Source organism: Salminus brasiliensis, chromosome 18 (genome assembly GCF_030463535.1).
Source record: "Salminus brasiliensis chromosome 18, fSalBra1.hap2, whole genome shotgun sequence".
NCBI classification, from domain to species: domain Eukaryota; kingdom Metazoa; phylum Chordata; class Actinopteri; order Characiformes; family Bryconidae; genus Salminus; species Salminus brasiliensis.
In genome coordinates, this window is record NC_132895.1 from 11826548 (window position 1) to 11851544 (window position 24997).

A 24997-nucleotide genomic window follows, 5' to 3' on the forward strand; every position below is an offset into this window, starting at 1 on the left:
AAAGCATCGTCAAATGCACCTTCATTGGATTTACATTGCATTAGGGCTGGCTGCTGGCGTCAGACAATACCATAGCTGTGGATGAGTGTGTGAGTGTGTGAGTAAGCATGAGTGCGGGCAGCAGGTGTAACCGCGCACTAATTCATGTTTTGAAACATAAATAAGCCATGCCTTATTCCATCTGATCATTTTATGATATCAAGTTATGTAATTATGCCTTAAATGCCACGTTTATCATTTTTATTGCCCCTTTTTAGCATACTCTATAATATGATGAGGATCGAAGTCCACTGAATTGAGTGCTTTATAGAGCAGTGCTCTGTTTGTTTGTTTGGACTGAGAGTTAAATTGAGAATCCTGAAGTTTGCTGGTGTCATCAGATCTGTTCCACAGCTGGAAATCTGGAGATTGATGGATGAAGCATAACAGTTAAGCAGCCTTCTTTTTAAAACAACACTATTTTACTGACTCATCAAGACATTATTCCCGCTTTTGGAACAAAACCTTGTATCTCTGAAACGGCAACTTTACAGGAGAATTATTTTTAATGGAAGTCAATGTAAAAAGATTAGTTAGCAAGTCATTTTGGAGCATTTATTTTGGTCCATTCATAATGAAGTTTTGATACAACAAAGAACAATGGTCAGCTTCTAACTAAACCAAAAAGTGAAAAAAAAATCCTGAGCATCACAATTAGCCGTGCTCTCTCTCCGAGAAGAAGGTGTCAATTCTCCCCACATCACTCCAGTGCAACGCTCACCAGCACTGGTGCACTGGTGTCTGCTGGCCGATGCATCAGAGCCGGGTACAAAGAGCTTTCCTCTGAGCAGTTCGGTAAGAGGGACTCCACCCCCTTTGTAGCTCTAACAGTCACAACACATTGCTGCGTCCCAAATGAGTACAACACACTTATACTGCAAGGTAAACACTCTGTACTGATCTTAATAGTGCGGATTTGGCTGGTTAGTATGCAAAAAAATGTAGCATACTAACTTGTTTTGTACCAACAGGAGGTGATGGAGAGTTGCTATGCCAACATACATCATGTGCCGCCGCACTTGCACTGAGTAGCTTCTCCCTTTGTGTCACATTGCAATGTGGGATACCAGTGTCCCCTGTAAACCACACTCAAAAACCAACCAGTTCTAAATATGCATCATGGATATTTGCGTATGTTCAGTTTTGACAAGGCGATCTATGTTACCGCATCCTCAGAAACTAGTTAGTATTACTAATTAGTATGCCATTGGGACGCACCCATTGTCACCATCAACCAAAAACCTTGTATCTCCAAAATGGCAAACTTAAAAAAGAAGGGAAAAAACTTCTTAACTTGCAACAGAAACATTAAATGGTTTTATTCCAAATTTTGGTAATAGAAAAAAAATAAAAAAAAATACATGAAGAAATGGAGATACAAGCTTTTCGTATGACAAATTTGGTAAGATATGGATACCACATGAGATACAGGTGCAGTATCCATCAAGTTTTTTGTTTGAGGTTTGTTTTTATTGAGTAAAAATCAGAACTATGAAACATGCATCAGTAGAGTAGACCTACTGAAGCTCTGCGCAAAGAAGACGACATTCCAGAGGTTTTATCCAAGCAGTATGTTGAAGGAGCATGTGCATGACCATATTTCAGTGACTGCTGAAATATCCAACAGTACTGTGTTACTGGTAGGGCAAAGAATGTCTGAGAGGCTGAACTGCACCACATACAGTTAAAATTCCCATTAAAGGCACATAAAAATAAAGCTGTTCATTGTTTTTGGTGAATAAATGGATTAAGTATTTCACAGAACTGTCAATTAACCAGGGAACCTTGCCTTATTTGCATTTTAGTTCGACTACAATCCTAAAATTAAAAGGTGCCTAGGTAGTTCTTGAACGGTACAAAAAAAACCAAACAAACAAAAAATAACTTTCATTGGGATGGATAGCTTCTACTAGGGATGTACTGTTAAGAGAACTGTGGGTCAATGCAAATATAGAATATTTCCATGTTCATACCAATCAATGCTGATAAACATATATAAATGGCTGAAAATGAGGTTATGTCTACTTGGATTAGCATTCCTGGGAAATATGACATTTTTCCCAGGTAGATTTAAATCTACTGGTCAAATGGTGATCATTTTCTGCAATGACTCATATATCATTTTGCATCCCTAACCACTGCATTATGTGTCAAATAAAATGCTAATATTCACCACAGTCATTTACAAAAAGTAATAAGCTCTTTAAAAAAAAACACAGACTGAAACCTTCAATCATAACAGAGTGGTTTAGAAGTGGTTCTTTCATGGTATCGGTCCAAATACTTTCTTTCTGGCACTTTTATTTTAAAAGTATTAATTTTAATAAATATATTTAAAAAGTTACAGTACAATGCTTACAAACACACTTTTTAATTCTGGATAAGATGTAAACAAAGTAATTCAAAGGGTTTGGATGAAAAGTGGTATATAGTACAGACACTAGACAGACCTTTTGTTGGCGAAGGAAACCAAAAGAGTACACCACAAAGCAGTATTTGTCAGTTTAGCCTGACATTGTAAGCTCAAAGTAAAGTCTGTGCAAGAATAAAATAGCTGAGGGACATTCCTATTAGACAATCTTCAACATAGGGCTTCAGCTATCTGGCCAACTTTAAACTGCTTTGTCATTTTAAAAATTACATTAAATTACAAAAACCTAAAAAACCTAAAAAACAAACAAAAAGTCATAATATTAAACAATGTATCGGACATCAGGCAGCATATCTGTATGCTGTGGTGTTGCTTTTAGAGGCATTAAACTCTGAGGTCATCTTGTTCCAATCAACACCTTTATGTTTTAGTCTCTGCAAGTTTCTCTGGAATTGAGTATTTCACATAAAATCACTTTACATGACTTCTTAACCATTAAACTACAAAACCTTTGTAAAAATCAGTGTTAATTTCCCTTTAGGTGCACCGATAGGGTTCTGTTTGTGTGCGATGTTGGTGCTGTATTCACTCCACCAAAGAGCTCCACAGTCGGGATGTATTGGAATTTAATGGCCATGTTCACTCAGTTCCCACAGACATAGAGCAGGTACACATGCCTTTGCTATATCCGGCTCCAGACACTTCCGAGAATTAGGTCACCCTTACTTCAACAACAGTGACATTCCGATTTGGGAAAGTCAGCAACCCAGTCAGATGTGTAGGCTGAGCGTAGGTCAAATGAGACTATATGTTTGTTTAGCTTAGCTAACATACAACATTACTGGACCACCGGTTAAACATACAAGAGCGTGTCATGACACCTCGGTGAGCTCAATGGAGTGATTTGTCCTTGTGGCGAGAGAGCAGAAATTGACATTGGCGACAATACTACAGTCCTTCACCACCATGATTTCGGAGTTCCTTTTTAAAGTGGACAGCTCTCCACCAGTCTGATCAGAGGAACCCAGCGAGCAAAGCTTCTTCGACTGGGCAGAAAGGGCATGCTCCACCGAGTGAAGTCCATTGGAGCCATGTTCTGTATCCGAGAGGCCTGACCTTGGCCTCCACTGGTTACCCGTGGAATGCATTTCCTTGAACATTTCATGGTCATTACCTAGAATGGGACTGTGCTTGGGTTGACTGTGGTTCAGCATGTTGCCATTAGTAACAGCGGCAAATGAGGAATCCACGACACTAATCCCAATGGAGGTAGTGAAGTTTCCAGCAGCTGTGCTTCTGCTGCGCAGCCTGTCCCGCTGTCCGAGAAAGTGCTGCCGAATGATCCTGCGAAACGTGTGCCTGAAGTCTCGGATACGGTAGGCATATATGAAGGGGTTCACCACAGAGTTGGCGTGTGAAAGGATGATGGCCAGGTACATGATCCAGACCGGGGGGCGGGCGCATTTGGGACAAAACAGTGTAAAGCAGTTGATTATGTGCAAAGGCAGCCAGCACAGGGCGAAGAGGCCCACTATTATGGCCAGAGACTTGGCCGCGTGGACTTCCCTCTGAAGTGTGGAGCGGGTCGAGGAGCCGTCGCTGTGAGAATGTCCATGCGACAACTTCTGCTTCATCTGTCTGAGCTGGTGTCGGGCGGCCATAAATATCCGCGCGTAGATGACCAGCATGGCTAACAGCGGCATGAGGACGCAGCCAAAAAAGTTAAAGTAAACCATGTAGCCCATAGTGACCACTTTCTCAAACAGACACTCCGTCATGCCAGCGGGACAAGAGCTGCTGGTGGCGTTTGTGGTCCGCATGTTCCAGCCCAGCATTGGAGTCAGCCCAATGATTACTGACAGAATCCAGCACACCGCAATGATGCCCTTGGCTCTCTGGCTCGTCACAAGGCTGTTATACCTGATTAAGAAGCACACAAACACACAGTGAATTCAAAGGACTACGCAGTATCTTGTGAGCTGAACAGCATTCCTAATTTGGTTATATACGGACAGAACTCTCTCACCAAACATGTTTATTTTTATAGATTTGCAGAATGAAATCAACTTCCTGACAGAGGAAGTTCATGATGTGCCGCTTCTATGCAAGTGGTATGAGAAGATAAAAAGGTAAATAATGCATTAGCAGTTAGAACAGCAGTTTATAGTCGAAAGACCCTGTTGTGGATGGCGAGTAAATAGTACTGTGGCCCCCCGGTCACTAGTTTCACTTAATGAACCAGGACCTTTGCTCCATTGTAAGTAAAGAGTTTTATGTGTAAAAAGGGTTCTATGCAGAACCATATTGAAAAGGTTTTGAATTGATCTTTCTACAAGATGTTTTCCACCAATACAAAAAACCCTTAAGCGAAGTATTCAAATAGTTAGTGAGTGGTCATGGTTCTATGTAGGTCCTGTCTTTAGTAAAGAATCCTTGACAACTCCTTTTTTGAGTGTGTAGATTTCTCTGTAATGTCATCACTGGATTGGAATTGGAAAATAAAAACTAAACAATAAAAGGTCGTTCAACCACGTCAACATCAATTTTCAATGCAGCCCAAACTGATCGAATTGTGACAAAAATACCATTTTCAATTGCCAACCAAGATATAATAATTCTAATAATAAAGATAAAAAAATAATAATAATAAGATAATAATTCTGGGGTTTTAGTTTTCTTCATTAGCCCTATTATTTATTAGCTGCGCACGTAATTGTAAATTTACTCCCTTGATACAGACAAGTCATGAATTAGACATATCTGCATATGATATCAAACACCACAACACGTCAAAGAACAATTTGAATGCGGAAATGGATGTAAATCTTTGCATGGATATATCCATCTTCAAATAGGAGGAAAGGCGTCATCACATCATAAGCATGACTGATTTGTTATCTGGTTGATTTCACAGGGCTAAATGTCCGGCACATACATTATGGAAATGTGACCATGCATCAGTAAAGACTGTATGCTGGTAGAATGTTTAAGGTCTTAAGGTGGTACAGGATTGTAAACTGTTCTATGATGTTAGAGGTAACTTAAATGGGTGCTGGACGGCTGGGAATTAGGACCGCTTGGCACATTTTTGAATCTGCTCATTAAATTGTTGTCTTTATTATTTTACTGATCATCTCAGGGTTTTATTTTTTGTTGTTCCATGAAAATTAGAATTTCACTCAATTTAACCTGAGAGTATATAAAGCACATGGATTATGAGGACAATGACAAATTTACTAAGTAGTGAAGGAGCTTCTGACATTTTCCTGTGGCCTCCAGAGCTCTGCAACACCTAGTTTGAGAATCGACAAAAGACAAACTTCTCTTTTCAAACACTCGCCAACATCCCTCCCACAGATTTGGGGAAAGACTATTGTTTGAGGGCTAGGCACTCTAATTTAGCTGAACAATACACAAAACTACTAGGATACGTGCAAAGGATGTATTTCCTACTTGTTCTGCAACTCTCACAGTCCCAAGAGACCACAGCCATTCTTTAAGATTTATGACCAAATGACATAATCCTCTAAATCGAGCCCTGTGTGTGTTTTTTTTTGTAAAAAACACATTTTACAAGACAAAACGAGTTGTAGCTGTTGATGAACATAACGTGTATGAAAAGACGGCCATTATTTTAAGCTGTTTATTGTATGCTCAATGTGTTATCAGCTAAAATGAGGTGTGTCTGTAACGCCGGCTGTTTATAGAAGGGAAGAGCCAGTTGTTAGAAATCACACCATTATCACCATGCCCTATTTTATTTTGATCAGCACATAAAACATCCAGCTCTGCAGCATGTATCTTCTCCCGGGTGGCGTCTAGTAAGGGGGGGGGGGGGGGGGGTCTGGTGGCAATTGTTCAAATAATCCAGGGACTCAAATCTTACTCACAGTGGACAGTAGCAGACAGCGGTTCATTAAAGCCGACAGACTTACAGGGGCTCCAGAGCTACAAATACCCACATTCACCCAACCATAGAGCCCACAGCCCTTATGCAATCAGCACCTGTTAGAGCTTTTCTGCTGCAGATACTCCAGCAGAGCAGACAGACCTACATAATGAGTCAAACCCTGCCTCATTTCTCTACACAGCACAAAGCTTATGCAAGCTATCTTCCATGGAAATCACTTGTTGGTGATTACAAATAAATAAAATACAGGCCATTTAGCACAGACCTAAGCCTGTGCAGCCTTTCTGCTTCACTGTTATTAAACATCCTCATTTCGCCCATGCTACTTTGCTATTCGACTCTTTTACTATTGTCCAAACCACAAGAAATAAAAAAATAAAAATCAGAGCCCAGTTTCCCCAAAGCATTGTAAGATCTTCTTAACTGATAGAAGAAGTGTTTAACGTAATGCTTGCTCTACCATTCAACAATGATCTATGTGCTAAGAGGCTTAGGGGAAATCTAGCCCAGTCCAATTTATAACTGGTGCTGTGTAGAAATAACCCACCAGTCCCTTTAACGTTTGTGTACTTGTTGCACCAAGGTGAAAATGAGTTATTGCAGACAGAGGAAGCCAAAGTGTACTGTTTAAGGTAGCGAGCCTATGCCAAAGTAAATCATAATTTGGCTGTTTATCAGTTGAGGTAGTTAAATGTCTCTGTGTCGTGGGGATAGTACTACATAAAACCAAAACCACAGAATCAATTATTCATCATATCTCGTTTAGCAGACTGCGGGTCATCTCTACTGTATTTTCTTTGCCTGTGAGCAATTGCTTTTCACTGTATGTTTGCTTAAAAACCCAGCAGGTTCTTGCTCTGCTGGTGAGAGTATTTGAATAGGAAATGAAGCCAATCACAGTTACAATTGGATCTTTGTCCATTATCAGCCAATATCAGAGAGCAGACATTAGTGAGGCAGGGTGAGAGTCCTGCATGCAAACCTGTGAACATGTTTGGAAATTTGTGTGGAAGAAATACGCAAGTTCTCTGCGTAGACATGCATGAAAACTCTCTGAAGGGTGTAGTACCACAGTCCAGGGTCAACGACAGCACCTTTTCACACCTCCTGTGCTCAGTTTCAGCTGAATAACGATTCAAGTGAAACAACCCCGGTGTTTATGGTGAGGTTGCCCTTCCTGTTGCTGCTATATGTAAATGAAGCCCTTAGATGTGTTCCTTGTGAAGACTGGGATTGAACAACTAATCTAAGGGTCTATTAACAGTTAACAATTAGTCTATGTCTCTGTTACCCATTGATACCGATATGCCAGTATCTGAACTGACGATATCTGCGATATGTGATCTGATGTATCCCCTTATTTCTAACAGATTTTGTGGTGTTACCCACCCCTATAAAAGATCATCTGTGTTCATCCAGTATGCTCTCATGTCTGCAGGATCTTTACTCACCTCAGTGGGATCTTGATGGCGATGTAGCGGTCCACAGCGATGGCGAACAGGCTGAAGATGGAGCTCTGGGTGAGCACTAGCACGAAGCAGGCGATGAACAGGCAGCCGTGGAAGTTGCTGCAAAAGCCCGTGCTGATGGTGATGGCAAAGGGGATGGCCAGGAGCCCCACGGCAATGTCGGCCACGGCCAGGGACACCACGAAAAAGTTGGTGATGCTTTGCAGGTTGCTGTTGAGGCATACAGCCCAGCAGACCAGCACATTTCCCGCCACGGCCAGCAGCGCGATCAGCAGCTCGAGCGCAATGTAGATCACGGAGACCTTGCTCACCATGCTGACCAAGTGGTGGGTGTCATCCGCCAGTGTGAACGCTCAGTAGCACTCATAGCTGGGCCACAAAGAGCCCTGAGGTGCAGGTAGAAACCCACCACTCTTGCTTTGAGTAACTTTCTCTTTAAACAGGTGTGAGGGCAGCTAGCCCAAGGCTGGAAGAAAAGGTGTGGTGCTGTCTGGTGAATCACAATAGCAAATATCCAGATGGTCTTGCTATCCCTCCTAAAGTATTTGCGATGTGGCTCCCAGGCATCTTTGCTGACCCTTGCAGCCCTCTTTTCCGGGTCTCCTGAGTCTCGGTCAAACAGGCATTTGGGGGAGGGAGGGGGTTGGAGAAGCTCCAGCAGAAAGTCACTCTGAGGTCCCTAACCCTGCAGACAATAACAGTCACATCATACACTGGAAGATCAGCCTCTGACCGCTCCGCTAGGTCAAAAAAGCAATCAGTCTCCGAAACAGAAGGTCACTTTCCCACAACAGACACACGGGACTGTCAAAAGTCCGACAATACCGTTTTATTTTAAGGCTGCCTTCACAAATATTCATGAAATATGTTTGTAACTCCGCCGTTTATCATAAGACCAGGCTGTGTTTCCTCTCCGGTCTCCAGGAAGTGTGCGTTTGAACTTTGCAGTGATTGTGCTATTATTGGCTTAAGCAACGTAGAACAAGTATTCTTTTGTGTTCCTGCGTTCACATGAGTCTGCTTAGCGTGGCCCTGTGCTAAGTTTTCCTAAACTCCTCTAAAATGAGTCAGCTTTTCTTGTGGAGATAACTCATGAAATACTGCACGTGGTTTTGTGCATTACCCAATTATGTCAACATAACAAATAACTGACCTCCTGTAATATGCATCCCTCCCTCTTTGATTTCTGGAGCCAGTCTTAATAAAGCAGTGACATGTGGTGGTGATAATGCTCTTTACCCTTTTAATAAGGAAAAAAAAAAAAGGTACAAAGAAAAACAAACAGAAATGGTGATAGGCTTGTGTCCAGGCTAGACTGTGAAAAGAGAAAACGCAGCGAGGAGCTATTTTGGGGTTTTAGGAGAAGTTTGTTATACCTCAATCACTGGAAACGACTGTACAATTCAGTCATAGAAATCTAATATCAGATAAGCGACATTATTTTCTTTTTATAGTATGGTGCAATAGTACAGCGCAACTTCGGCTGTAGTAGTCAAGTCCCCTGAGTGAGAGATATCAGCTACTTCCATGCAGGTTCAGTAGAATGGCAGTTCTCCTCACAGCGTAGCCCATGCCTTTCACAATTTCCTGAGAAAGCTCAGCGCGACTGCATGCATGCAGCAAGCTTTGTGCACATCTCAAAGGGACTTTCCGATCGTTTCTGTTAACGTGCTGGTTGTAATTACTTAATGTGCCAACACCTGGGAGGAAACCTAGTGACCACATTTCACCCTCAAGCAGAGAGAGATGGCGTACCTCAGTGGAAATAATGAAGATGCACTTCCAACAGAGACTCAGTTTAAGCAGTTCAACACATGGCAGGGGATGAGGAAATGCTTTTGGCTGTGCTGTGTTCAGCATGAACTGCTCTGCAGATCTGTAACACAGAAATGTGGGGTGCACTATTCACCAGACTATGCATCTCCCTACATGCATATAAACTAACTGTAGGAAGAAGGGATGTAAGACAACAGGTCTATGGCTGGATTAATATTATGAGGGCTTCATATGGGTAGAGGAACAAGAGAAGGCTCAAGAGAATTGCCACAAAGGTCAGTGTCCCATAAAGGTTAATGAAGACTGAATGGAGAGCTTGATTGGGGATGCACAATAATACTGGAGTCAAATGATCTTGATTTCTGTTTTAATTATATAGGACAGACGTGATCAGATTCAATCCTTATTTTAGAGCTATACAGAAATAAATATTGTATTTACTTTAATGCCAGATGGATTGAGTCCCAATATCTGGATAATAAAAGGTGTGTATTGGCATCAGTATCACTACTGACAGGTATACACACACACACACAACAAATTTTGAATTTCTGCATCCCTACTAGTCATTATAGCACTGATTAACAGAAACGGGGGAAATTGTAGCATTAATCAACAAAAATAAAAGACCCTAAATATGAATATATTGAATATTGGTATTAGACAAGTATGATTTGTTGATGTGGATTAAAACTGTATTCTCTAATGCTAGAAATCCAGTCTATAAAATTACAACCATTAAACTGATCTCATAAAATGAGTCAAACTTTCAAGCAAGTCTATAACCGACCAAACATGCATGCAAACATTTTTCTGACACTGTAATATTTTCAGTGACCTATATAGAGGTCAAATAATGAACATTAGGCTATACCTACAATATGCAAGCCATTATCCTTGTGGACTCAAAAACAAAAAAAGGAGTCTAAAATGTGTAAATAAATAAAAAACATCTGGTTAACATTTAAAATGTGCACTTTAGTGTAATATTACAAGGGGAAAAAGTGGAGTGGTCTAACAGGGCAGGTTTGTATATTACAGGGTAGCAGTGCTCATGACCTGCCCAGGCTACTGCACGGTCCTCCATACCGTCTACACAGAGTCTTAAAAAAGTTTACTATTCGAGTCAGGCCCCTAAATTACACCAGATAAAGCAACCAACAAAAACCCTGGTAAACACTCCCCACATACCTCGGTACTGTACCACAGCTCTGTAGATCACCTGAGAGATGCGAGACGTGCTGATCCGCAGGAGAGCGCCAGCAGGAGCAGCGCCTGCTGCTGACCGGCTGGCGGCGCTCGCTAGCTAACTTCACTTTCTGACCGGTTTTCCCTCCTTCATACTTTTTAATGCTTCAGTAATGCAAAAACATGCCGAAAACACTGTGTTTTCAAATGTGGCGAGAACGTGGAGAAGCGTTTTGGACGAGCCTAAAGTTTGCCTTGTTACTCGAGTTGTCCGGTCCACCTTAAACGGGCACCAGTACAGACGCGGTGTAGCTGCTGCACCGTTTAAGGTGGACTGAGGAGATGCCACATCCTCCAGCAAAAGCTAAATAAGCAGGTAAAGGGAGAGTGGTCTAATCGCTGAAAACGTTTTAATGAACAAAAGAGACAACGTTTAAAGACTTCATACGTGAAACCATCATTTAGACATTTAGTAGAACCAGCACCAGTGATACATACCTCACCTTCAGGCTCAAGGGCGGCCAAATCTCTGTGTGTTCAAAATCCGAGTGGACAAGCCTGCAGAAAAGTGTGGAAAGCAGGTCCCATGCTGTTCCCAATGGCTTCACTTCTCAAAAAGAAAAAAAGAAAAAAAAAAGTATTACAGTTAAGCTGATAAACGTAAAACATGTAAATAAATAAATCAAACAAAAAAAGAAGTCTCTTAAGTCAACTTAGAGCCTATTAAAATGACTGAATACTGCCTGCTGTGTTTGAGTTTAATGGAGTCTAATTCTGTATCTGAGGAGAGCAGCAGGGGGAGCTGGGCTTGCTCTGTGTGTCTGAGTCTCTCTATGAAATCGCTCTTCTTGCTTTTCGAGTTCCTCTCCACTCCTCTCCACTCCCCTCCTTCCAACCCCCCACTCATCTTCACCCCTATCTGAGGGTCTTGCACGTCGTTAGCCTTTTGACTCTGCGGGTCCTACTGGAAGAGACTTTGATCGCGTTTATCGACCATATTATGGACCCAGAGCTCCTAATTAGATTAATTATTATTTGCACGTTGCAGTTCATCACGTATACTTGAATTAGGCAGTCGTCTAACAGGCTCTTTACAAGGGCGTGTCCAGCCAACGTGTAAGTGTTTGACTATTAATAGTGATAAACACTTTGTACAATTGTTTAAAACCTCTGCAAATGCAAACACACTTTTTGGGCTAAATTTCAACAGGTTTAGTCACTCACTCTATCTAGATGTAATCTATAAATGGATATGCACACAATAAATAAATAAGTGCTGGAGGCAGCATGAGTTTTACATCATGAGGATCCTGTTGTTTAAACTTTTTGCAATACAATAGACACAAGGCATCAGGAAAGTAGAGAAAAGCTAGTTCCACATTGATGCAAACCAGCCAATTCACTTCCTAAACCTCACTGAAACCACCCACGCACATTAGTCTAAGTGTAAGATTATCTTTAGTCTTTAGTGTTGCAGGTTTCCCCCCCCTCGCCTAACCAAACATATTTTCCTCTGTGATAACACACAAGAACTTCTGCAGTTGTTCCATCTGAGCAAAAGAGCAAAAGAGCAACCCCTCTCATATTTAATCGGCTGCCCATTAAGCTGATCATCAGCTTGAAGCCACCATTGACTGTTGTTGATGGGAGCTCAGTTTGCTTGGACCTTGAAGGTGCTTGAAGGTGTTGGAACTCCATGATGTGGCTGATGACCATCAGCAGCGTTAGTGTTTTGGCAGTGGGGCGGCGGGTGCAGTCCTGTTTTCCCTCAGTCCATTCATGGGCTGTTAGAAACTGGATTAGGATCAAAGGCATAAATGATACATAAAAAGCCAAGCTCGGAGTAATCGTTTATTTGGTGTTAGACTTACACGTCTAAGAAGGGCGTTAAGGAAAGAAGTCCAGATATGAATTCTTTAATTGACAAGAAGATCTTTACACAACCAGAAGTTTGAGTTCGAGTGAGTGGTCCTAGAGGAGTGTAGAAATGTACAGTCATGGTACGATGTGTTATAGACATCGATGGCAATTTAAACACCAGTGTGACTAAACCAGTTCACTGCATAATGATACTTCAACGTATTCCAGTGAGTGAAATCTTAAAATGCAAAAAACACAACACACACACACAAAACTGGAGGCTGTAGGAATTGGAATGAAATTGGATGAAAAATAATAATACAATTGGCCTGTTCATCTAGTCAAATTAGGCAAATTGACACCATGACCAGATTAAACATCCAGCTTTATGCTAACAGCTTCAGCATAATGTAGGCCTATTAACACATTAAGACACTAACAGCAGCTTTATGATACCTCTCTAATTCATACATTTATCAGATAACTTCTTACTTTATTATCCAAATGCAGGAAAGCACTCCATTTCTAGAATAAATTACAGGTTGTGCCTTTTTAACAAGATAACTTGACATTTGACTCAAAAAATATATGCACTTCAAATACTGTATTGTACAATTTCAACATTATCCCTTGCTATGGGCCTTAGCATAAATTCTTGCATTGCATTTCTTAACTGCCTAAAATATATATATATCTAAAAGAAGGGGCAAAATAGCTTGGGGGGGGGGGGGGGGACACCTTTCTAGAAAAGTATTTAAGGCAGTGCAGCAAGACATCAGCGTGTAGGATACCCTTTGTGCTCTAGAGGCCTATTCTTCCTTTCACAATGTTTATGGTTCTCTGGGGTATTATGTTAGTGTAGAAGCGTAGCTTAGATTAAGCTCCAAACCGGGGAGCCATATAATGCATTCAGAAATATCCAAGGGTTTAGACAAGGTTTCACATTATAACTTAGCATACAAACATTCAGTCTTGTTTTGTGCTTTATTACCAGTAAGAAAAGTGAGCAGTAGGAGGATTGGGCTACAGAAATCAGGAAGCACTTGGTCTGTTCATCCCAGCATGGTGCTGATTACAATCATAAATTGCATTCAGTACTTCTGCTCTTCAGAGGCACCAAGTGCGCCAGATCTCTCTCTCTCTCTTTTTTTTTTTTTTGAAGCAGTGAGATTCTAAGTAAGCACATGGGATAAAACAGCTCCGGATTTAAAAGTTGCCAAGCGAGGAAGGTTTGTGCCCCATCGATACCAGGAACTCTTAGATTTGCATACAAACGTCTGCAGCTACTGGAATGTCAAAAGGCAAATGAGGAAATGTCAAGAGAATGAAAGAAAAAGAGCTTGTTCAGCTAAATGTCCAGAGACAATGCTGCTCTTGAACAAACACGAGCCTGCGAGTTACTTCTGAGGTTACAGACCGCATGTGCTTAACTGTGAAACATTAAAATTTAAATAATAACACTAATAATGCCAACAACAGTCTTTAACAACATATTAAGCTTACATAGCCCAATCAAGTTTGATATGTAAATCATATGGAAGAAAGGCATATGACTGATTCCCATAAAAGACACAAATGCAATCACAGTGAACACAACACAATGGGACATGTGACAAAGGCAGCCTCGTGAGAATCGCTCTCTAATAAATAGGCCTACCAAGGAATCAATATGACAGGCAAGGCACTGTTACGTCCAAAGCTAAGGAAACTAAACAAACCACAGGTGAGGTTAGTCATCTGAACAACCCTACTGTTAGCAAATTGGGTTTATAAAATGGCAACCTGAACCGGAATGTGTTACAAATGGCTAGAATAATGAAGATTCATGTGGTTCATGGATGTGGTTCACATACAGCTGCCTGTCCAAACGTGGAGGAATAGCTTATAGGGAGAACACAAACTGTACCTGCATAGCAGCCTTGGGCTTTTACAGAAGAAAAAAAAAAAACATCTTGCATGAGAATGGGAAATGACTGAGCAAAGACAATCAGCTGTTTCTGTGAGCACATGTGAGCATGTGATGAGTGTGTAAGCACATAGCATGTGAGAAAAAAAAAAAAACTGTTGAAAGACAGCTTTTGTGAAAGGTCCTTATAAAAAGCTTTTAATCCTCTTCATTGGGACGAACACTGGGAGAAGGGTGAACCAACATATCCACCCCTTCCCCTCCCCAAAGCCCCCAAGGCTAGATGAGGCATCTGTGAAATGCAGGGAAACAAAATGCAAAACCACTGCATGTTGAAATGTCTTAATTTCAGGGACTCTTGAGGTGGAGGTAAGCTGTGGAGCATCTCTGCCAGCATGCAGGCACCAACACAGCCATCGCCCACAAACTCTGAAGACTCAGGTCTCGAAGTACTTGTAGATGGACGTGACATAGGTCATCACACTCTGCCAGTCCGGTCTTTCTGTGTGTACCATTTCACCAATGTCCTGAGAGAGAGAGAGAGAGAGACAGAGAGACCACCCAACCATCAGAGATGCAAGAGACAAAGATAAAAACAGCTGGGTACAAACAGCTGAACCTTTTAATGCCTTGAAAGTACACCCAGGTACCTCAGAATTCCAATGTTATTTTTCTACCCAATTTGAAAGGCCAATTAACCCCCCCCCCCCCCCCCCCCCAATCACTAGCAATGCTTCCAATACAAGGAGGGCGAAGACTAGCACATCTCCTCCGACACACGTGAGGTAGGTAGCCAGTGCGCCCAGAGAAAAGCGCAGCTCCCCAGCTCCGACACAACAGCTAACAGACTGCTGTGCTGACCAACATCACACTAGGATCGATGTGGGGTGAAAAGGACTATCCACCCACCCCTGAAAGAGCAAGGACAATTGTGCTCTCTCCGACTCTGATTGCTGATGGCAAGCGGTATGACTCTGGATTGGTACCAGTGATCCTCGGATAGTGCCTTGGTCCAATGCATTGGATATTTTACAAAAGCATTGTTAGTTGTGCAGCCCAGTGTAATATCTTTTCATGGGGTCCAAAATCCCTGACCGTGCCCCTGCTATTCATACTATAGTTGTCTGTGGTAACATCAGTGTAGAAGCTGAAGGTGATAAACTGCTGCTTTTCAGGAGTGGAGGTGAAATTTACATTTGTAAATGTAATAAAGTGATGTTTGCATGGTATATCATTAGTCTTTCCCCATTATTAGCCCTAGTGTGTAATGAGGTAATAAAATCAGACCTCACACTCTTGGATGCATTTAAAGTGTTTGCATTGAACTCACCAGTGTAGACTTAATTCCCACACTCTCTGCTGCCTGGAACGCCAATGTGAAATTTCGCCTCTAGGATAGGAGAGGAGGGGGGAAAAGAAAGCATGCATGAGTGGAAAATCCAAAAGCATTATTTCTGCATTTGTGTGGACGTATATAGAACGAGATATCAGACCTTGTCCTGGCTGTTGAGCTCTTGGTAAGGGATATGAGCAGGTAGGTAAGTGTGGAGAACTGCACAGAAGGCCAAACCGTCATTCCAGCTGCTGCTGAAATTGGTGATGTCAATGTTCTGAGGAAGGAAAAACAAACAAACAACCCCCACCTTTGTCAGAATCTGGCCCATACTAGTGGTCAAAGGACCTCCAATGGCGGTTGCTCGGATGGAATCACCCATTTGGAGCCTTTTACATTTTCTTATGTCTGCTTGTTAGTGGCAAAGCTGGTGTGATCTTTAGATTGGTATCACTTCCGTTCAGCTGTGGTTCCTGAGGCTTCAGCTAGCAGAGTTGGAGAAAATGGTTCCTGTGTTAGGCATGTGTTTTGAGAAGTTTGGTTAAAACAAGCATCTGGACAAAAAAATAAAAAAGCTCAAACAGAGGTTAAATCATTAAGCTGCTGGTATTTGTGGGGGGGCAGGATGGTCAAGGAGAATCTGCACTTGGTTCCCGGCTGTACAGAGCAGCTCAGAATGCCAGGCTGACCTTCTCTTCTCTCCAACATTGAGTGTTTGCCCAACAGACACGTTTATCAATGTCAACACACATCTCACACTCGCTCAAACCCATATACAGCGGAAACCAACAGACAGCGGAGGCCATTTATGGCTTTGTTGTGACCATGGCAGTTCAGTGCAATTAGTTAACCAATAGCTCTCACGTGTCTATCAGGAATATCGGTGCAATTCGGGTAAAGTGGAAGCCTCAGGGGGATGGAAGCTTCCCCATTATAAATATTTCAACCTCTAATAGGTTTGCTGGTAATTGCAGTGCCATAACAATGTTTTACCGCTAGGTTTTAATAGGGTGTTTTATAAAGCACTGAAATAAAAACCACACAATCTAGAAGATTACTGGAACTGGTTGTGGGTTTGTGGAATTACGGCAATTCTTAAAATCTCTATAAATAGAGCAATTAAAGAGTTAAAGTGCAGAATATCAGCTTTTATATGAAGGTATTTATGTCAATATTGATCTTTCTCAGTCACGTGCGTTTACTGTGTACTGTCTCTTTGGCAGCATTTAAAACAACAGAGCTACAGAATTGGGAGGAAACCATCCTGAGACAAGCTCAGCAAGGATGCCAGTCTCTGTTATTTGAATAAATCATCTATCAACACAAACCAACCCGCAACAAGCTGAAATGCTATCACTGGTGCCTCCAACCTCATACTTGGATATTACCGACCATCTTGTTTACGGTATAAACACGCACACCTGTAAACAGTTCCAAAACTAGGCTATAAACCCCAGAGACATTTCATGCGAACAAGATGTGTTTACATTTGGACCAAAGATCTGCAACGACAGTCCAAACAGCAAAGGTAAGCTTTGAGTCAGAGAAACGTGTGTTTAGCATAGCAGCCTTCACCATCATTCCAGTTTCCTCTCATTAAACCAAGATATTAGGAATATTTTACTAATTTTGTCATCAGGAATCAAACCTCTGACGGTCCGTTACTCCTCAAGTAAAGCAGAAAGTGGATTGCATGATATTGTACAATTTTAACAAGACCAGATTAACGCCCTGCCTAGGTGTCTGTTTACTGTTGGGGTCAATCCAAAACAATGCAGGGATAAAATGCTCACGATAGCTAGTTTAGAAAACCAGCACAACATGATGGTACCATCACAGCAGAGAAGCCTCGACACTGCATATTTCCCAAAAGGATGATTAACCTAAAATGAACACTTTTATGCCATTCATTAGTGGCCGATTAGGTAAATCATACAGGAATCACAGATTTGCCAAAAGGCTTTTAGGATTTTTTAAATAATGTTTAGAGCCTAATAGGCTTCACCAGGTGGTGGATATCCTTCCTGCCCAGCTAGGCCTGTTTAAAGAAGAAGAAGGAAAAAAAAAGGCTACTTGTTCTCAAACTCCTCGCCTCGAGCACCCCAAAGATCCAGAACCACAGTTCAATCTGTGAAAGAGCAGCAGCGCTTATCAGATGTGCGAAAGGGGAGTGTAAATTGGCAGAGGTGGAGAGGCTATGGGAGCCTGTGGTGAGGGAGATGGATAGAAAGTGTGAGGTCACCAGAGAGGATCAGAGCAGCAGGTGTCTGAAGGAGAGAGGTCGAGCCACTGCACCTCTCACACACTTCAATAATGCTCAGTCAACGCATGCTGGTACAAGGAGCATGTTCATACAGTCGCCGTTTTCAGCTCGTCTCTTGAATCCTATCAGTATTAAAGGGGAATTACACAGACATCTCACCATTCCTGTACAAGTCAACTGTTAAGATGTAAACAAAGTTTTTGAAAAAGGTGGCGATAGGAACCAGACAAGTAAATGGCGATGGTCAAAAGCTGATCTGCACCAAGAGCCCTTTAAGCTTCAATTACGGCTCAGCTCGACCCGCCATCCCTCAAAATCCACGGAAGACAAGCGTCCAGGCTTTTTTCTGTCCTGGCACCAAAGTGGTGGAACGAGCTTCCCCTGGGTGTCCGAACGGTCGAGTCGCTCGCTGTATTTAAATGCAGACTGACCCAAATGCAGACTCACCTCTTCCTAGAATACTTGGGCGAATGCAGAGTGGTCCCCTTACTGACTTGTGCTTAGTAGAGTCTAAGCTCAGAGATATCTTTGAATTTTTAGTCTATTCAAACTAACTGAGGTTTTTCTTGGGTAAATACCGAAGCACTTTTCTAAGTCGCTCTGGATAAGAGCATCTGCTAAATGCCTTAAAAGTAAATGTAAGTAAATGTAAATGGTTCAAAATGTATTTTTGAACAGTCCACTGATGGTAGAGAGGTAAATGCCGCTAATGTAAAATAGCAGTCGAAGGAAATTAGGATATTATAAGGCCTTTATTTTTAGGATTTACCACCATTTTATTATTATCAATTTATCATATTTTGACATTAAACTATTATTATTAAACTGCATCATTTACTGCATCAAATTAGCATTTCACATTAGAGCACCCGGAATGTTTACATCCAAATTAATCTGAATTGAAGAAATTCCGAAATATTTTTCCAGATTAAAGATCCTAATATTACATTACCCCAATCTTCCCCTTCCTCTAAATCTAGTCCAGCAGCCAAATCATTTCAATTTCCACAGTCCAAGTACTTCTTTAGTTTCACATGGGATCGAGGATGCCAACATAGCTAACAAGTACTGGAAATGTGTAGTAACTAATTAGTGAAGTACTGTCACATACAGTTATCTTAAATAATAACCACTGAACATCGAACAAAATTGCAGACAATGCAAAGTTTTAAAATGGTTTCGAATATTGTTTTAAGCTTTGCAACATACACTATATGGACAAAAGTATTGGAACACCTGCTCATTCATTGTTTCTTCAAAATGAGAACAAAAAAAAACCAAGAGTTTATCCAGCTGTTGTTGGAGTGACCATCTCTGCTGTCGAGGGAAGGCTGTCTACTAGATTTAGATGAAGATAAAGCATTGCTGTGGGGATTTGATTGCATTTCATTACCACCCTACTCTATCCCTAACTCATCTCAAAAGTATCAGATGGAGCACCTTCATTCCAGAGAACACAGTTCCACAGCTGATACCCCTCTAGCCTATGCCTGGCATTAGGCATGGTGCCAATAGGTTCATGTTTATCTGCTCTAGAGAGTCTGTTTCTATTGCCAGTACTTCTCTACATGACAAGACAAGCAGTGTGTGTATTTGCACATCTGTGCCAGCAATGACTGCAACTTAAAGTGGCTGAATGCATCCATTACAAGGGGTGTCCACAAACATCTGGACATGGTGTACTTTTGACGCTTTTTATATGCACCAGCAGGTCATAGCATTTCAGAAACAACGAAAAAAAAACAGTTTTCTTCACTGCATAGTGTGGTTTGAGGCAAGTAGGTACACACTTTCATTTCTGTTAGCTACACCAGACAAAACTCAGATTTCTGTTAAGATCTGAGATGTTGGTCTTCACTGCATGGTGTGGTTTGAGGCAAGTATACATTTTCATTTTTGTTAGCTACACCAGCCTTGCAATGAATTAAAGAAGCAAACCACAGAAACTAAACATGTCTTAGCTGATCAACTACAACAGGGGAACTCTGCAAATGATGATTTCTATGCAAAACAATGCTTTAAAGAGTTGTAAGGCTTTAAAGAATCTGTTTAGTCTGCCCCACTAATTGTCACAGCACTGGAAAAGCTGGCAGCGTTGAAGCAAGCCACCTTCAACTAGGAAGGATGTGGTCTGCTTGTCGCACGAAACAAAACGTCCTGGCCATCACATGACTGATAGCAGAGCAGCTCATTAAAGCACGGACGCTCCTCTCAGTCTTGTGTGCCTGCACTCATTCGGTCGTGTGCGTTCATGCTCCGGCTCAGAGTGAACCTGTAATAAAAAGAGTGGCGTGTGTGTAACCTGCGCACAACAGGAAAAGCCAAGAGGAGGGAGCTTTGGGGCTAATCGCAGTGGAAAGAGGCCTGTCGCTGTTCAGCCCTTTCTGACTCACAGCACTCCAACGTGTCCAGAGTACTTCTAATGAACGCATTAGAACTACAGTGAAAAATGAGCTACAGACCCCACTAGCCATTACCATCCATCACACAGAGAGAGGGAGAGACAGAGAAAGAGGGAATATACAGTACCCTTATATCATCAATCAGCACAAGCACAGATGAAAAGCAGAAAGAAAGGAAAGGAAATAGTGTCCTTGTGTCCCCAAGGACAAGGAAAAAGGACAGAAACTCCAGATGAAGTTGTGACAGCCAAACTGTTACATCAAAAGTGACAAACATAAGAAAAGGGTACGGGGAGATGATTGCGTCACATAGAATTTCTGTGCATGTGTTCCCAATTGGCGGGGATCAGGTCACACAGACTTATCATGAAGAGGAAGCCGTAGAAGCTTCCCGCACTTCTAGCTGAGCACCATGGAGTCATGGTGATTGACCACTCTTGTCTAAAGTGCTCGTGAACAGTAAACACGGCAAAAGCCCAACGAGCTGGGAAGGAAATAAAGCACCGTCTTTGCCGAGAAATCAAATGAAACGGAAACAAATACAAATCAGCCGTGAGCATTTAAACACAGATCATCAGACAGTTCTCATATTTGAACAGATCATTTGCCATATTGAATTTTCTTTGCTGCAAATGTTACATCACTTACACACACAAAAACAACCAGACATACTCTTCAGTCATCCCATCCCAATGAAATCATTATGTCACATTACAGCAAAAGGCTCCTACCTGATAACCTTCGGTCTTCTTCTGGCACCACCTCAGGAGAGCATTCCTCTTGGATCCTCCATACTCTCTGGCCAGAGCAGACAGTGGGTCCTTCCTCTCCTCTCTGCGGAAATACACCATAGGTATGTATTTAAGCGAAGGACCCAGACTTCTAAAATTCAATACGTGATCTCTGGAGTCAGTACAAATGTAGCTAAAATGGGAGAATATGGGCATGTCTATAGCCGGGCAAAACAAGGTATCAGTAAACCAGGGCTCATTTGGGTTGGTGGCTTTGGGATAGGCAAGTAAAAGAAGGTGAGAAACTACACCAGAAGACATAAGTACCATTATAAAAAGGTTATGATTTCGGTACCAACACCAATACCACAACTTATTTAGATTCCTTCTTTTAATAAACAAACAGGATGTGGCATAAACCAGTACTAAGCGAGAGGTTTTTGCAAGTGGGTGTTTTTACTGACAGATTGCAGACTCAAAAAGTGTTAAAGATTAAAAAGTGCTGTCATCAAAAAAAGACTGTCTAGAAACAAGCATGTCTCCTGGGTCAAGGATGGTGAGGAGAAAATCGGTAGACATTTAGTACCAAATTACATTACGTTTTTTTTATCCTCAATATTATACATGTCATTTGGTCAGTACCATAAAAGCTGTGAATTTGGACAACCAGCACAGGTTACAATCCAATAAAACAGACAAATAGATTCAGAACATGCAGAGCCACGAATTTAATATTTGGTGAAGTCCACTGTTAACCTGTTCTCCCACCACAAGGCCAAATATGAAATACTATCAACCAAATTTCTCAGATGTTCTGGACATGCCTGCCTGAAAACTGCACAGATCAAACATCTGACATCGCCATCAAATCACCATGTGCCCAAATGAAAACAAATGGAACATACACTAATGGCCTGTAATTTGTGCAAATTAGTCTAGTAAACACCAAAAGCTACACATTCGAGCAATGACCAGCTGCCTGGCAGGATCACAGTGAAAAATGAAGGGAATACAGCATGTGGGCATCATAAGATCCTTTCAGCCATTCATATGCATGTTCTTCCCCCTCGGCACTTGAGGAGCACCGGGATCCTGTGTAGTGTGATTAATTCTGCCTCAGGGTCTCCAGCACTAAGAGCCACAGTGGAACCAAAGTCAAGTTTCAGAACAGGTGAAAGCTCTGTGCAAATGGCATGTGATTACTACGCCCAGTAGGGGGAGATTTCTGAGAAGAGGAGAGAGGGGAGTCTCCTGGAAAATCAAGAGGAAGTGTCTAGAAAGCAAAAGAGGTGGGTAACAAGGCACTAAATGAGGGGGAAAGTGAGCAATAAGACTGGAGACATGATAAGTAAATTTATATTACATGTATTTGTTTTCATTCATTATTACTGCTGCAAATATTGACAATTAGTATTAGAATAGAATAATATCAATTACATGTAAATAAAATAAATCCAGCATAAATGCTTAAAAATAGAGATAGCTATATGCAAACAATGCATACATAACTATAACAATAATATCAAATTATGGTTGAACAGCTGTCATAATAAACATCAATAAATGTATTAACATGACAATATGACAACTAAGACATTACTAAAAATGGTACTCCATGTTTCAATATTTAAATAGTTTTCATTAATAATTACAATATAATAATAATAATAATAATAATAATAATAGCTCATCATAATATAATCCTTACATAATTATATTATAATTAATAATATTATCACAAGCTAAAGCAACATGACAACTACCGTTTACATCACTGTAAATATTTTCTTGTTCAATGACTGATATTAGCAGAGTCATTTCTGCCTGAATGGGGAAGCAAATGTCCGATCTTCATGCGTGGACAACAGTTTTACCCCCTATGCTACCCATTCGAAATGAGCGGAAAGGCCCAAGACCACAAGCATGGCCTAAAAACAGGGCACTAAATGAACGGTCCTAAATATTGGTCATAATTCTGATATTCCGATATTCCGATACCAACTGTTATAATTGCCATTTCCCCCATTTAGTCATCCACAAAAATAAATAAATAAATATATATATATATATATATATATATATATATATATATATATATATATATATATATATATATATATATATATATATATATATATATTTTTTTTTTTTTTTTTTTTTTATCACCCTCCCCTAACAGAAAGGTTCCTACCGTAGACGTCCACGCGTAGTGGGTGTCACTGATGCTGTGGGGGAAGAGGAGTTTGAGGAGAGGGAGAGCTGAGGGGAGGAGGAGCCTAAAGCCATGAGAGATGAGGCTGCTGAAGAATCCGTAACCGATAAATCCCTCTTCAGCTCCTCACTGCTCCTTCGCGAAACTAACAGACACAGAAACACACAATAAAACCTTTTGGAGTGTCTAAGCGTCTCGTTTTTTGTTCCTTCTCTTAATCACACACCTGATTTGGACTTGGGAGTCCACCTTAGCCACACTCTGCCGAGCAGAGCCAGGAGGAGTTTGCGCACCCTTGGGCGAATTACACATTTTGACATTTTTCTTTTGTAACGGAGAAGTAGTAAACACAACCTCTGTAGCTAATGGGGGTAACAACACACATACGCATACACTTTGGACCTCACGGTTCTGTACGAGTTCAATACATAGGGAACAAAGCAAAAAAAAAAGAAAAACACAATATACTGTACAGCCCTAATCTTAACTATACAAATCTATGTAGAAACCTAGGTGGGATCAATCATTTGCTCTGTATCTAATCACCTTACTGTCGGCATTAGTTTCACTGATGTGTTACTAGGAAATAATCAGTTACTGCAGACAAAGGGGATTAACATGAGTGTAGTAGCAGGGAGCTTACAGGATGCACCAAACCTGGATAATTACACAGGTATACATTTTACCTCAGCACAGTCATGCAGGCACTACAAACTTTGTTTCTCTGCAGGCTAACAGGATCTCTTTGGAATACAGGTACCGTGAATGCTCTGTACAACTGTGTGCACAGAACTGTACCTGTTTTGAACAAATTCATGCACACCCCTAGCAGCTGATCATACACAAACTAAACAGTTTCTGCAGATGCTATGGTGTCCAGACAACCTTGGCACATAACTGTAGCTGAAAGCAGAGCACTGAACTGACCTAAGCAGAGCATTTGCTTGTGGCATTCCCACCTCAGTGTATCCTGATGGATTTATGGATTTTCAGTCCTTTTGTTTATTAGTGTGAATGAAGCATTCAGTGTTGTGGGCTAATTAAGCTACATGGATGTATGCAAGTCATGTATATATTCATAAGAAGCAGCTGGCCCAGTGCTTGGTCTGCTCCACTATTAAAAACACACATTAACTCTACACAGCTGGTGTAAACTGGCCTAAGGAGGCCGTGAGAGAGGCTTAAAGAGGTGCTCTAAATTGCGGAAAACCCAAGCCGGTCTGTACCCACCTGGCATGCTCAGCTCTGTGTAGCTGGGTCTCTTATCCACCAGAGAGGAGAGGGGTTTGGGTGTGGTGACGGTGTGCCTCTGAAACACAAAGGAGGGAAACAAACCCCATCTTATAAGCATGCAAGGCTGGAGCTTCTAACAGGCAAGGTTTTATAATATCCGGCACAGACGCCCAGATGTTAGGAATGTTGGATTGTGTTTTTCCCCCAGATTTGTACAGATAGTTCTCAATGAATAAATGCAGTGGCATGTCAAATGGTCAAACAGCAGATGATCATGACTTGTGTATGTGATGTAGCCAGAAAT

The 24997-nt window shown here is 41.4% G+C and overlaps 2 protein-coding genes across 6 annotated transcripts in view; both read right to left on the reverse strand.

Annotated features, from left to right (window-relative positions):
* Positions 1-1426: 1426 nt before the first annotated feature.
* On the reverse strand, positions 1427-11565 carry adora2ab (adenosine A2a receptor b). 2 transcript variants are annotated; one of them, XM_072661708.1, is made up of 3 exons: positions 11252-11565; positions 7772-8474; positions 1427-4330 (listed from the first exon to the last, which is right to left on the reverse strand). In XM_072661708.1, the coding sequence occupies exons 2-3, from the start codon at positions 8101-8103 to the stop codon at positions 3283-3285; spliced, it is 1380 nt and encodes a 459-aa protein (XP_072517809.1). In that variant the 5' UTR covers positions 8104-8474; positions 11252-11565; the 3' UTR covers positions 1427-3282. The 2 variants fall into 2 exon arrangements, with proteins under 2 accessions (XP_072517809.1, XP_072517810.1); XM_072661709.1 differs by lacking the exon at positions 11252-11565 and adding an exon at positions 10757-10788.
* Positions 11566-12591: 1026 nt separating this feature from the next.
* specc1lb (sperm antigen with calponin homology and coiled-coil domains 1-like b) overlaps positions 12592-24997 on the reverse strand; it is a 36482-nt gene continuing 24076 nt past the window's right edge. For all 4 annotated transcript variants that reach the window (XM_072662067.1, XM_072662065.1, XM_072662068.1 and 1 more), the window contains exons 11-16: positions 24691-24769; positions 23440-23605; positions 21249-21351; positions 16013-16129; positions 15850-15909; positions 12592-15046 (exon numbers count right to left, since the gene is read on the reverse strand). In XM_072662067.1, coding sequence (XP_072518168.1) covers positions 14957-15046; positions 15850-15909; positions 16013-16129; positions 21249-21351; positions 23440-23605; positions 24691-24769 — 615 coding nt within the window. In that variant the 3' untranslated portion in view covers positions 12592-14956. The remainder of the gene's footprint in view (positions 15047-15849; positions 15910-16012; positions 16130-21248; positions 21352-23439; positions 23606-24690; positions 24770-24997) is intronic.

Coding starts and splice junctions, on each gene's coding strand:
- adora2ab (XM_072661708.1), bottom strand. CDS start 8,103: ATGGTGAGCAAGGTCTCCGTGATCTACATTGCGCTCGAGCTGCTGATC. Junction 4,331..7,771: donor GCCATCAAGATCCCACTGAG/GTGAGTAAAGAT, acceptor CTTCTTAATCAG/GTATAACAGCCTTGTGACGA.